General features: G+C 39.0%; 1 protein-coding gene across 3 annotated transcripts in view; it reads right to left on the bottom strand.

The window, feature by feature from the left end:
* The window catches only part of SVEP1 (sushi, von Willebrand factor type A, EGF and pentraxin domain containing 1), a 2,252,988-nt gene that overhangs the window by 859,276 nt on the left and 1,378,692 nt on the right, over positions 1-15,020 (bottom strand). For all 3 annotated transcript variants that reach the window (XM_044061036.1, XM_044061037.1, XM_044061038.1), the window contains exon 30: positions 7,193-7,363. In XM_044061036.1, the coding sequence (XP_043916971.1) occupies positions 7,193-7,363 (171 nt within the window). The remainder of the gene's footprint in view (positions 1-7,192; positions 7,364-15,020) is intronic.

Raw genomic sequence — 15,020 nt, 5'->3', positions numbered from 1 at the left:
AGTAGTCTATAGGTAGATTCCTAAAGGAGGAGGAAGGATAAGGCTCCATGAGCCCTTGGAGAATGGTCCAAGCAAAGCTTGACCTGGACCTAGAGATGAAATCCAGTTTGTAGTGCTTTGTGGATTTAGTAATAGCTCACCAAGTTGCTGCATCTAGAATACTTCTAGAGTCCACCCCTTTCCAATATTCCACTGAAGAGGATAAGGCCCTGGTAGAATGTGCCTTAACTTTGCCTGTAATAGTTATACCATAGTGAGAATGGCAAAAAACAATAGCAGAAGACATCTAGATATAGTCTATTTTGAAATGGGTTGGCCTTTCTTAGTCCCAGCATAGGAAACAACAGTTGTTCAGCCTTCCTATAGGACTTGGTTCTCCCAAGGATGTACCTGAGCTGCCGGTGCAAATCCAATATAAGTAAAATTTGCTCTCCCTTGTATTTTGGTTCTGGAAAGAAAACCGAGAGACTGATGACTTGATTCCAGGTAAAATGAATGAAGGATTTGTGTGTAAAGCAGCCCTATCCTTGTAGAAAACCAGATAGGTTTCAGCCACCTTGAGAGCTTACAACTCAGATACATAGCTTGCAGATGTCAAAGGCAAAACTAAAACAGTTTTCCAAATAGTGAACCACCAGCCTGCCTGAAAGTCTGGTTCAAAAGAAGATAAGGTCAGTTTTTCTAGAATAAAACTGAGATCTCAAGGAGGAGGAGAAGGAATTTGCTTGCTAGGGGGTCTCATATGCAACATTACTTTGAGAAACTGTTTGACTACAAACAGAAGAAAGAGGGGGGTCCATAGACAGATAAGCTGAGATGACTGCAAGATGCACCTTGATGGAAGCGTACGACAAGCCATCTTTACATAGGTCACACAAATTTGAGAACCAGTGGTGTTACTTCCCTTTCAGGATCCCTGTGACTGGGAAAGCACCAACTAGAAAATGTCTTCCATTTGCCAACAAAACATTTTCTAACAGCAGGTTTTCTTGCCTCCTTCAGCACTTGCTGCACATCCTCATAAAAAAGGTGCCTAAAAGTTATTAAAATTTAATCACCCAGGTTGTCAATTGTAGTTGTAGTATTAGTATTTTGTGCATCAGTCGGTTTACTGTCAAATGTAGTTGACTGATTTCAGGGTATATAAGACTCCCCTTATGCTGTGTGAGTATATCCATTTTATGAGGAAGCTTGTGGTAATTGTCTTTGGCCAATTCCATAAAAAGGGAGAACTGATTTTGCTGGACCCAAATTAAATCAGCACAGTAATTTTTGGTAATTTTTTTCTGTATTTTTAGAAGTATCTTGAAACTCATTTGAAAGGGTGGAAAATCATACAGAAACATTCCCAACTAAGGGAATGATAGAGCATCTATTCTCCTTGCTTTACTGCAAGGATGTCTCAGACAGAATTTTTCTATTTGTCTGATTTGTTAGGAGTTGAACAGATCTACTTAAGGTATTCCCCACATCTGGATCAAGTCCTAGAAAATGTCCGCATTACATTTCCACACCTGAGAGTCTGTCCAGGATCTGCTAAGTCTGTCTGCCAATATGTTTTGCTGTGATGGAATACAGGAGGCCTGAAGCGTTGCAGTACGCTAAAGAGCCATCTCCGAAGCTATCATTGCCAACTGGAAAAGGCATGGCCTTGTACCCCTTTATTTGTTGAAATACCGCATCATTGTGGTGTTATCTATATAAACCTGTAAAGGTCCTAGAGCCCATAGATGGCGTAGAGGTTTCAAAGCATCAATCAATTTTAGCATTTCCTTGATGCTTTTGTGCTTTGGCCTGTCCAAAGATTCTTACAGACCTTGCACTTTTACTCCCATGGAAACTGCACACTAAGCATAATCTAAAGAGTCTGTCTGGACAGACTGACCTTTGGTTGGAAGGGAGAAAGGAAGACCTGAATTGAGAGCCATTTGATCCCTCCGCCACAGCAATTCTCACCTAATAAAACTAACACAGGAATATGAAAGTCCAAAGGGGTGTACGTGGTCAGGCCAAGAATTTTTTAGGTCCAACTGGATTTTTCACATGCAATCTGACAAGTGGTATCATGAGGATCATGGATGCCATGAGGCCTAGAATCCTGAGAAATTCTCTTGTAGGAGAGAAAAATGCAGAAAGATCCACTGGTAAGCTATTACCTTTATTTTGGAAGAAAGACCATTTGCCTGAGTGTATCTGTCAGAGGCCACATCTGCTTGAAAATGAAGGTCAGTTAGTGTGAGAAATCTAGAGAAACTGGGACAGGACAAGGGACTAAATTGGTCAGATTCCTAACATAGTCATTCATTAGCTAGAACTTGACTCTTTTAGGGAAACATTACTTCTTTTATTTGGTTTTGAAAGAGTTATCCTTTTGACATTTCCTTTCAGGGTCCTGCTTGCTGTTAGACTGGGGGTTCTGTTTTCTGTACTCTCTAAAGGACTGAGAAGTGACCTTGTTAGGGTAGAAACTTCTTCTTCTTCTTCTGGCTTTTTCCCGGTTAGGGGTCGCCACAGCGGATCACCTTGTCCGCACATTGAATGGCAGTGGAGTTTTACGGTGTCGAGTTGCCAGCCCGGCGCCCAACCTTCCACAGAAGGCACACTCACACGCACACCTAGGGCCAATTTAGAGTGTCAAATCCACCTGCAGCATGTCTTTGGGATGTGGGAGAAAACCCACGCGACCACAGGGAGAACATGCAGACTCCGCACAGAAGGCACCCCAGCCGAGGATCGAACCGGAGAACCTCTTGCTGTGAGGCAGCAATGCTAACCACTGCACCACCGTGGCCACCCGTTAGGGTAGAAACTTCATTCCTGAAAAATCCTAGAAGCTCCATAGGTTCATAGTCAAGCACTAGGCTGGCTGCCCTTGCAGGCCATTTTAAGCTTAGCCAGGTTCCTTTTTTGTGCTCAAAATAATCTCATTTGGTTATAGACTGACCTTGCAACAACTGTCCATGCAACAATTTACCTTTGTTGCCAGGTTGTTTAAGGATCTGCCTCAAGACCAAATGCCAGATCCAGGCTAAGTGGAGAATTAAGAATTTCAGACTTCAAATCATCAGAAAAATTCTGATTATGCAACCAAATAAATGTTCTCAATACCACAGAAGCATCAGAAGCTCTAGATACTGTGTCAGTGCAATCATGCACACTTCTTAGAGAATGTTTAAAAACTGGAGTCAAGTCAGACCTACAGCCTGTGAGTCAGGAGCCTTGCAGGCAGATTTAAAAATGTCTGCTAGAGCTGGCAAAATGGGAGAAATATGTGCAAAATTAAGAACCTCATCCTCTAATAGCTCATAAAATCTGCCCACTTCTGGGAGAGACTTGTTTGCTCACAAGAAAAACATATCTGAGCCTAGCAATAGTTTCAGCAAAAGTAAAAAAAAAAAAACACTTGTCTAGCATTAACTTCAGGTTCATTATCTGAAGTGTTAGAACTCTGGACAATGGATTCCGGAGGAGAATCTCTCCGTCTCTGTCAAAATCGACATCATCTGAATACTCATACTGTTTTCTAGTAATGCCTGCACTAGAACTTTAAAAAGGCAAACAGCCGCCAGAACTGAATGACAGCAAAATGCTCTTAGCCAAAGCTATAATACCTGACATAGATACAGAAACAACTTGATCATCTGCCCTGTAATTAATTTTTTTCTTCTTTTTTCTAGAAGTGGTGGTCTATGGTGGCCCCCTGCCATAAAAAAACTTTACAACAAAAGGAAGAAACTGTTGCAGAAAAGAGGAAAATCCCAGGATGCAAAAAACTCCCTTACCAGCCTCAGTAAGAAACTGAGATCCCTCATAAAATCCTACAAAGCTAGTTACGAAAATAAAATTGCCAAAGATTCCAAAGACAACCACAAGGCATTCTATAACTATGTCAAGAATCTAAATAGCAATGCTCAGATCTGCTCCGAGCTAAAACAGAATGGCATTAAATATACTGATCCCAAGGATATTGCCAGTATCCTGGCAGATCGATTCATTGCCAACTTCACCCCCCTCTTACCCCCTAAATGGCCCATCTCAATACCAGAAGATTGGCAAATTCCAGTAATAATGGCCACACAGGCAAAAAACGCACTCTCCAAAGCTAAGGATACAGCATCCATGGGACCAGATGACATCCTGGGCTGTGTACTACATGAACTACAATATGAACTGGCACCTCACCTAAGTGTCATGTTTAATCATAGCCTCACCTCAGGTTTCGTGCTCATTGAGTGGCGCAGAGCTATAGTTATCCCACTCCACAAGGGGGGATCCACCTTGGATCCTGCAAACTACCGTCCCATCAGTCTGACAAGCCTTATCTGCAAGGCCATGGAGTGTATTACCATGGAACTTATAAACAAAGATATTGGCAGCCTTCAAACATTGGACCCCACCCAGTTTGGGTTCGTGAAGGGCCGATCTTGTCTCCTGAACCTGACTGACTTCTTCGAATCAGTCTCCAGAGCCATGGACAAGGGTAAGGTGGTCCATACAGCCTATCTAGACCTTGCCAAGGCCTTTGACACCATCCTCCACTCTGGAATCATAGATAAACTTACTAAGCTGGGCATTAATCCCTATGTCACCCAATGGGTTGCTAACTGGCTTACTGATAGAACCCACACTGTAAAAGTAGGCAACTCCAAATCCAGCTCCAGACAAGTGACAAGTGGACTACCTCAGGGTTCAGTCCTGGGACCGCTCTTGTTTGGCATCTACTTCTCTGAAGTACAAGCCAACACTAAGGGACTCTGGCTAACAAAGTTCGCAGATGACTGCAAACTGGGAGCCATTACTGAATCCCCAAATGATGTGGATACTCTGCAAAAGGGCCTTACAGAAACAGATGCTTGGTGCCAGAGCCATGGGCTCAAGCTCAATGCCAAGAAATGTATAGTTATCCCCTTTGGGAAAAAACATGTATCTGTGAATTACCATATAGGTGGCAGTACACTAAACACCGAAAGTGTGATAAGAGACTTAGGGACACAGGTGGACCGTGGTCTCACCTTCGATAACCACATCGCCACAACAGTCAGGAAATCCTTCTATGTGGCACACCTCATCACTAAGGGCTTTTCATCCAGAAAAAGGAGGTCATTGTCCCACTGTACTCATCCCTCATTAGACCCATTATAGAATACAACGCCCCATTTGGTATGTACCTCTCAAGACATCTGCAACAACTGGAAAGGCCGCAGAAATACCTCACTAAAAGAATCACAGGTCTAAAGCAGATGCCCTATGCTGACCACCTTAAAAAACTCCAGCTATACTCTGTCGCATATCGTCTACTCAGAGGCGATCTCTGCTTAACATACAAGGCCATGTCAAACCCAGAGCTGTTGGACATGCTACACTTAAAGAAATCCCAATCCCTCAAAGCCACATGCTCCAGGGATCTAAACCTTGTCATCACAATAAACAAAACATGCTGGAGGGACAGGTTCCTGACCCAGAGACTCCCCAGACTCTGGAATAGATTGCCCATACATGTCAAGCAGAGTGCCTCTTTGGCCCTCTTCAAAAGGAACCTTGACGATTGGATGGGAGAAATGAAATTCACCCCAGGGATCATGTCAGTCACCCTGCTAGACAGGGGTCCAGGGAAGTAAATAGTGTGTGAAGAAATAGCCAGGGAATTGTTATGGCTAGGCTTGTACATGCCCTAGGGCTGATAGCCTAGTACCAACCTATGAACCTAGTGGGAGAGTGGTTAGGAGAAAGCCTACTCTCCCTGGCAAAAGGCTTCTTTCTCTGGATAACTCCTATACCTAAAATGTTTACTTCTTCCATACCTATAACACATACTGGAACAGCCCCTGAGGATGTGTCTATGACCATTATGGGTACACCAAAAGATAGGTGGTCTGTGGAAACATCTTTGGTCATGTCACAGTTACTAATCATAGGCTGAGGCAATACATTTTTCTTTTTAGGTACAAGCAGAGTAGAAAAAGCCAGCAGTTATATATTATCCATACTGCAGCCAGTGAAGAAACCTTATTGCCAGTACAGTAAGTAACACCAGGAGAAGGTAGGTGTTCAGCAGTAAGCACAACAGTGCACTTCTCTTCCCCAAAGACCAAAAAAAGTCCCTATACTTGTAAACCCAAGCAGTACACTGAAAATCATATAACCAGATTTTAAACTTTTAGTCAGAAATATCTCAGAACATCTGCAACCTTGGAAATGAGAAAATGTTATAATTCCATTAAAAATAGTAACGGACATGAAATGCATACGTTTTGACTGTAAAAATACAGCCCAACTATGTAATATTTTAAAATGATAAAACTCACATTTTTCCCACACAGCACTGTAAAATAAATCAAGTAAACATTACAAAAGCACGTATAAAATACCCCTGACAAAAGTTGGTATTCTTAAAGTGGAATACCACAAATAGTTGTTTTTTTAATGCTAAGTTAGAGCAGAAAAAATACAAATATACAATAAAAAGTTGTCCCCAGATTTTTTTTTTCTGTTAGACAAAAAGCTTCTGACTGACTGCTGCTCCTCTGCAGCCAGAGAGATGCTTCTCCTTGAGACAGCATGAAAATTCTGAAGCTTTACCTTATTCTGGTTGCCAATATATTTCCCTTCAAAAAAGGTGCCATCTAGCAACAGAAAGAGTGACTGAATGAGAAGGGAGTCAAATCTTTGACAAGCTTGCCGGGACATGTGTCTTTGGCAGGACACTAGGAATAGGCTACCGCAGCAGTGAGAATGAAGAACATATTCCAATTTACACATTTCTCTTATACAAAAGGTATACTGGCATGTTTTAGTCACCATTATTTCTACTTCTGCATTTACATTACAATAGAATAAAAGTGTCTTACATGACAGCATTCTGAATTTTTGCTCATTAATTTATGATTTCGGTATTTTTATGATTACAGTTTCCTGTCATAAACTACAGTCATTACTACAACACTTATTGCCTGCTTATATCCCTTTGCTGTATTTCATTTATGCAGCATCCATGTACAACAACATCAGTTACCTAGTCTGCAGGCTGCATGCAATACACACTCATTTGTAGCTTAGGCCTGCCTTATAATATTCTTTCAGAGACTCTTGTGGCAGCCAGGACTGCAGTCACATAAAGGACTTCTTTAAATTAACTACATTCTTGCTTCTATAGCACATTATGAAGTTTGTCCTGGTTCTCTTTTCTGCTTACTTTCACAGTATGGAAGAGGATGACTCCATTGTCCTAGGTTCAGACATTGCTGTGAATGATCGCCTACCAGTTGGTAACCTGGATCACAGAAAAGTTTTACTTGGGATCCTGGTTTTACGTTAGTGTTTGTTGATTGCAGATGTGGAACAGCACCTTGTAACACTGGACAGTCTGTAAAAGATACACAACTGTCAGGTTTGAAATTGGTGGCTACATCTCAAATACTCAAGAGTTAATGGCACATGAGTAAGAACTTACTCTAAGTAAGCACTGCATAACTTAAATCTAATGCTTCTAAAAATTAAAGAAAACAAATAATTATGCATAAAGATTGCATTAGCAAAATATATATTTGAATTAAGATTGTTGAATATGATACTTCCAAACATACATAATAAAAAACACATCACAGATATTCGTGTGTTAGTACTGCAGTCAGCAAAAAAAAAAAAGACAATCAATAGAAATGTATGAGACATCTTGACAACAGAGACAGGAAAGACTACAACAAAGGTCAAATCATTTTCATTGGAAATGTACAGTATAGATAGGATTCTAAAAAGTCTTGCGGTATACTACAATACACCACTCCAAGTTTTTGGGGTATTTAAATTTACAATGTAACACTTATGAAGTAATTAAATGGGCAGTGTAACAAACAATAGTTCATGTGTGATATGCAGGTGGTGCAGCGGTAGCGTTGTCGCCTCATGGCAAGAGGTTCTCCCGTTCGATTCTCGGCTGGAGCGCCTTCTGTGTGGAGTCTGCATGTCCTCCCCGCGGTCGAGTGGCATTTGAAAGACATGCGTGAATGGGCGTGCCTTCATTGAAGGTTGTGCATCAAGCTGGCACCTTGGCACCATAAAAATCTACTGCCAATCATTAGCGGACCAGAGTTCTGCTGTGGCGACCCCTAACCAGGAAAAGCCGAAAGAACAACAACATGCATGTGATGTGTATCACTGACTATGCAGTTTCCAGAAAATGCAATGTATTTGTCTCATATGTAAATATATGAAGAATTCCTGATTCCTGAAGGGAGGTTAAAAACTGTAGAAGTAGAAAGAGATCCCATGAAATCACAAGACAAAACACACTGAACAGTTTAATTTTTGAGCGCTTTCGTTCCTTTATTATTTTATAACCTCATCAACAAATAACAAGTGCTGCTTCTGTGCTTGCAATAAATAGGCACAAATCAGGTTTAAGAAAAAAGTCTGCCAAAATAGAACAATGGATTAGGTAAAAAACTAGAAACAAATTGCTCTAACAATTGGCAGTACAGAAACTTTGAATCAAAGACAGGTGATGCTTTAATCATTTAGAGGTTCATTCGAGTATGTTTCTGAAAAATAGGTGGCGCTGTCACATGGATTAAGACAATTAAAAAATACGTTGAGTCAACAATTGAGAAACAGGTGGTGTTGTTGCATAGAACAAAACAATTGCCAACTTCTTAAACACTGAGGATCAAAGTTAGGTGGCGCTGTACATGTTTTGAGGTTTGTATGAGTACTACACTGAAAAAGAAGTGGCGCTATTGCTGAAACAAGTAGAGGTGGACAATGCTTAACGTTTCAGAAGAGTTTTGCTGTTGACAAACAGATGGCATTGTAGCACATTTTTAGCTGATATTTGCACTGAACATAGTTGTTAATGTCTTAGATAAAAACTATGTGGGTTAGATGTACCATTTCAGAGAGCATTGGATATTTAAGTTTTCAGTGAAGCCTTTGGGATGTCGGCATGCAAGCTTAGCTGGTATGCAAGTTCTTGCACAGTCCGGAAGGTTTCCATGTCCCCAACGAAGTGGGGGATTTTTTCCAGTATAAGAAACTCGAATCCTATGAAACCAATGCAAATGCGACTGTGTTTGGCTAGCACATTTGTGTTGTCTGAGTGCCGGATAGCTGCTGTATCTCCAATTGTTAGCTCAATTTGTTTCTAGTTTTTTACCTAATCCACTGTTCTGTTTTGGTGGGCTTTTTTCTTAAATCCGATTGGTCAGAACTGCCTACTTATTGCAAGCACAGAAACAGCACTTGTTATTTTCTGATGAAGTTCTAAATAATAAAGGAACAAAAGTGCTCCAAAATTCAACTATTCAGCATGTTTATCTTGTGACTTTGTGGGACCCCTTCTATATATATAAATATATGTGTGTGCATGTAAATGTATATGTGTGCGAGTGTGCGTATGTGTGTGTGTGTGTGTGTGTGTGTGTGTGTGTGTGTGTGTATGTGTGTGTGTACATATATAAGAAAGATAATATGTATATAAAGAGAATGAAAATATATTCTGCCTACTCTTATAGTGATTCCTTTTTCTACACAGCCACATAAATACATAACTGCATATGGATGGTGTGGGAATTGCAGCATGCAGTTATGGGAAGCTGAGAACATAAAACAAATTTCTACGCTAAAAAAGTGATAGAGCTATGGAAAACATATAAGTGCATCAATACTCACCAAAGTTGCTCATAACAAGAATTATTGTGGAAGCACTGTCACCTACATTGAGTTGTTTCCAAAGGAAACCTTACAAATTTAAGCAGTATTATAATCCACAGGTAGTATATTCCACGTAAATCTTAAACAACAACAAATACATGGCAGGACCACTACTGGCATGTACATATTGATCACAGACCTAAAAAATAACAGAATAACAGCACAACTTATGTGATATAAAATAAGTGGACATGCCTATGTATGCGGTAGCTACATTGTCTCCCATGTAGAGGTAATCACATATATATATATATGAACATCTCAGAACACTGCAGGCATATTACATATTGGCTGTTTATTATCATACACCAGTAAGGGACATAATTAACATTCAGTAGTTCAGGATTTTGGGGACTGTACAGACACATCTAAAGAGAGATCCATGCCTAACAGAGCACAATGGCTTTCTGAATGTTGCTAGCAGACAGAGAGTGTGGGACCTCCCAGTACTGTCACACTAACCTCTGCAAGTAGCAATGTTGGCTCTCAGGCTCACTTTTCTCTTGCACACTGACTTCACCTGTCCATACTAGCTGATGACCCTGTCTTGGAAAGGGGGGGGGGTTAAAATACGTGGGTGATGCTGTATCACTTTTATATCAAGGAGAGAAGGGCTTATGGGAGCAACACTTCCTCAGAAGTTTTCAAAGTCTGGAGAACAATGTAAAATTTGCAAAAAAGAAAAAAAAAGTCTTGTGGATGAGCTTTTAAATGATACAAGACACAGTACCAGTGGGAGAGATGAGCAGAGTTATACAAACGTCTGGGCATTGCAGGTATGTCTTGAAACTGCTTGTATGATATTGCACAGTATAATGCAATGTATGACCAGGAATCAATATTGTCTCATACATGTTAGTAATGCAATTACTGTGGACACAAGTTAACTGTAATGATACAGACACATATCACTTGCGATAGTAGTAGTAGTAGTAGCTACTGCGAAGGCAAACATGTAAAAATGGGGAAAACAAATGTTCTGAGTTCATATATTTTCTCTGCCTGTATTTCATCTTGTTTCAAGATACATTCTGTTAATTTGAAGTCTATTCCTGATTATCTAGTTCCTGCCAACGTGGATAATGCCAGCACAGAAAGTTCCAACATGGACGATTGGAATGTTTGCCTAATATGGAATATAAGGGGTCTGTAGACCCTTAGTAAGCAAAATAATATAAAGGTGTTCAGTTTTTAATGGACAATGGCTGTAGTTTAATAGATAAAAATAGTTTGAGTAGAAGCAATAAGAATATAAAATAATGAAAATTATTGTGTTCATGAAGTAGCCGCGGTGGTAGAGCGGTAGCGTTGTTGCCTCACAGCAAGAGGTTCCCCTGTTCGATTCACGGCTGGAGTGCCTTCTGTGTGGAGTCTGCATGTCCTCTCTGTGGTCGATTGACCTCCAAAAGACATGCATGAATGGACGTGCCTTCGCTGAAGGTTGGGCGTCGGGCTGGCAACTCGGCACAATAAAAAAAATCTACTGCCAATAGTTAGCAGACCAGAGTTCTGCTGTGGTGACCCCTAACTAGGGTTACCACAAGTCCCACTTTGCGAATGACAGTCCCTCTTTAGGCAGTTGTGTCCTGCAAAAAACTTGAAAAAATGGCAAATGTCCTGAGATTTAGGGACAAATATATTTCCTATATTTTATGTAATAGCTGCATAAAACAGTTATTCTGTATCTGAAACACCTAAATGTTACGAGAAACAGAATAAGCAACTAAAATGCTATAAGAATAAGCTTTTATTTAGGCAAAAAAGTGAAGTTCTGTCCTTTGTACTGGCCGTGGGTATGTTTCTGACGTTTGTACCAAAAATGTCCCACTTTGGGCATTTGCAAAGGTGGCAACCCTACCCCTAACTGGGAAAAGCCAAAAAGACAAACAACAATTGTGTTCATGGAGACAAGACCTTGACTGATTGGTCTCCTGCATATGTATGCTTTTTACAATAAAGGGGACTACTCTGCTGAGCAAATTTTGTACCGTAACAGTTTTGTGCTGTGAAGTCCTTGATTTTTCAAGCCGCTTGTGAGTTATTGCAGTGGGAATCACATCTGGGCCCATTCTTTACAGGTTTTCTGTCTGGTGCATTTCTGGTGTATCAGCACACAATTTTACCACTTTCAGCAGAGCTTGAAAACTCTACAGGTAAGCTTTGCAATAGGTTAAAATTGTATGAGAGCAGGTTGAAATTGTATAAGGGCAGGTTATAATACATATATTTTGTATGTAACGCAGTTTGTATCACAAGAAAGGAAAAATATTTCCATTTTGTATGCGATTGGGTCTACCCACATAAACAAATAAGAATGAGAGTGGGTATTTAATCATAGTTATATAAGACTAAGTTTTGATGTATATAAGTGGGTAATATTATCATTGCATTGAAATTACAATGGGTGCAAGTTTGGGTGTATTAAAGGAGCCTGTGCATTGAAAATACTTCTGTTACTACTGTAGAAGTAGTTAAAGGCTATGTGTAAATAGGTTTACCTTGTTTTTTTTTCTCCCTCTTTCTTAACTATGGTATTACTTAAATTGCCATTTTATTTTAAAGTCTATAGTTATTACTTTATTTTCTTTACTGGAATAGTACTTATTAGGATTACATTTCCTGTATGTCTAGCAGCTGCCAAGTGCTTTCTGAACCTGAGTCACATAGACTTGCATTTTAATGATGTGGTAGGGAGTAATAAACAATTTGAATTATTTTCTGTAATCATGCAGCAGATTTTTACCATGTAACATGGCACAGACTGTAGCACAATCAGTCACTAAGCCAGAGAATCAGCCAATAAATCAGTAATTTACCAAATGCAGTTTTATTCAAACTAAAAACAACAAAAGAGAAATGGAACAAGATAAAGATTCCAGAAAAAGTGTAATGTTTGGCATGCTATGTAATAGATATATAACATTGTAATGGCTAGTTGAACACTTTTTGAAAGAAAAGCAGGGACACATTAATCACTGAATTAATAACCTTCAGTAAAGCATGAGAGTGCTATACATCAATTAGATTAGTGCTGGAATGAAAAATGTTCTGCAAACTAAAGGGCTTTTTAGTGAGGTAGAAGCTTCATCTGTAGGTAGAACTCAGTAGTGTAATCAGTAGCTGGTTGAGACTTCAGGAGTTGGGTGGATGGGAGCCTAGAACCACATGCATGTACTGTTCATTGCAGTGTAAGTTCACCCCAAACTCATGTGGAGATGATCTGCAGTAAGCAATTTTCAAAAAGAGATTTAATTCGTTGGTGGATTAGTTGACCCGCAACCTATCTCTCAACATGGATAGGGAGAATGCAGCAATGATAGCAATGCACTCTATAACTACAGCTCCTGTACTGGATATCCTCACATCTATGGAGCTCCGCTGGGGCAGGGGTGGGTGCAAAGTACTTGGATAATACTGTATAACTCCTATCATGTAGCTGGACAGTTGCTACAGTACATACCAACTCATGTTTTTAAAATGTAATAAATATACTTCTAGTCATGTAACCAAAATAAAGATTACATATTTTAAAATCAGAAAGCTTACTTTGTATTAAGAGAAAATAATTACAGGAAAAAGAAGTAGATCAAGAAAGTGTTCCATTAAATCCCAGAGGGGGGCCTTGGGAAATAAAAATAGAGGACATGGAGTTTTTATAGCAGATTAAATTAAATGCATATATTTATCCATGGTTAAAGAACAATGTATCTATTAAAACTGTACTGAAGCTTCAGGCAGCTAAACTTTAATAGGCTGTTTAGAACAATGTTCATGTTCTAGTAGTATGTAATAGTTTAAAATGTTTCTATAAATTAACTTCTTTACATTTTTATTAAGTTTTGGAACAGAGTTTAACTTTAATTAGACTAAAATTACATCATGTCACATGTTTTAATTCTACGTAAGTATTACTGCAATTTTTGTGTAAAGAAGTTCTGATGAAGTCCGAAACAATAATAAGACAAAAGCACTTGACAATATATTGTATGTTGGTATCTATTGCCTTCTATAGAGTACTTTTGTGGTGTTTACAAGTATTTCTAGCACTGTTGCTGCTCAGCTTTTACCAGGAATCTATTTGCATAACATAATTGTAATCTAGTATTTGTTCAGAGTGCCACCGTTTTTTAATTTAGTTTGTTATGCACAGAATGTACAAGCTGACAGTGCCGTCCCAATGGAAATGAATGTTGTATATAGTCAAAGCATTGCTATAAGGTTAACTGCATTTATTTTTTATTTCTGTTTTAAGAAGGATCAGATGTAGTATGTGGCATGCTGAGCTTCATACAGCTGTGTTGGTTCATATAACTCTGAGAGCGAGCTCTATGGTCCTCATATATGGGAAACAGCCAGTCGCAAGCTATACTGGCATTTGTAGAAATTAACCATAAGCAGAGAAAGTGAGATGATAACAACTGTGGTGTCAGCATACATGTCTGGTTGACTTGGAGCATAAAAATTTGTGTGACTTTTTGTGTGTTTCAGCTTTCTGTTATTGTATTGGCAAATGATGCTTAATGCAGATAATAACAATAATAATAATACTAAGATTTTGCTATTACTTTTCCTTTTAGGTTTCTAACTTGTTCTTTTAGTTAGGTGGACATTTTTTTTTTATCTAGGTAAGATTTTGTATATATTTCATTTTACTTTTCAAAGATAATTATTTCCCTTGTCTTATGGATGGCTTGGTTATTTTCTGAAGGGATGGGACAATTCTTTTGCATCTTGTCTTCTAGTAATGATTAATATTTTATTGGGACAATTCTTTTGCATCTTATCTTCTAGTAATGATTACTATTTTATTTAAATTTCTATGTTTTTTAGACAAACAGTTTTAGTGTTTTTATATGTTCAGTGTGTTTTTAAAATTGTGACTAAAATCAATTTTTTTGGCATGTTTTGTTGTTGCAGTCACGGTTTATTGATGCACTTTATATAGCTTGTAAATTTATGATTAGCTTTGCTAGATGCGGTAATGGTAGTGACTTGTCTTTGTTACAACTTTTTTGAGGGAAGTGAACACCAAGTAGCAGTGTTTGGTAGCAGTTTAGATTAACCGTTATGTACTGGGAAGCTGCATATTCTGTACCTGGGTCTGCCATAGATAGAATCCACTTAAGCTGATGGTGATGTAATTTATTTAGTTATTGTTTATATACATGCTGGTTTTGTTATGCATGCATGCTGCCCTTAAGTGTCTATAAAGCACAGCACAGCTGATGCATTCAGGAGGATAAATGGTCAATGAGCAAGTATGTAAAATGTAAATATGCACCTATATACACATACAGCGAATGATAAAGGATGAC

This window comes from Protopterus annectens, chromosome 2.part0 (assembly GCF_019279795.1).
Source record: "Protopterus annectens isolate FY-2018-M chromosome 2.part0, PAN1.0, whole genome shotgun sequence".
Taxonomy (NCBI): domain Eukaryota; kingdom Metazoa; phylum Chordata; order Ceratodontiformes; family Protopteridae; genus Protopterus; species Protopterus annectens.
This window is presented reverse-complemented; position numbering and strand designations above follow the sequence as displayed.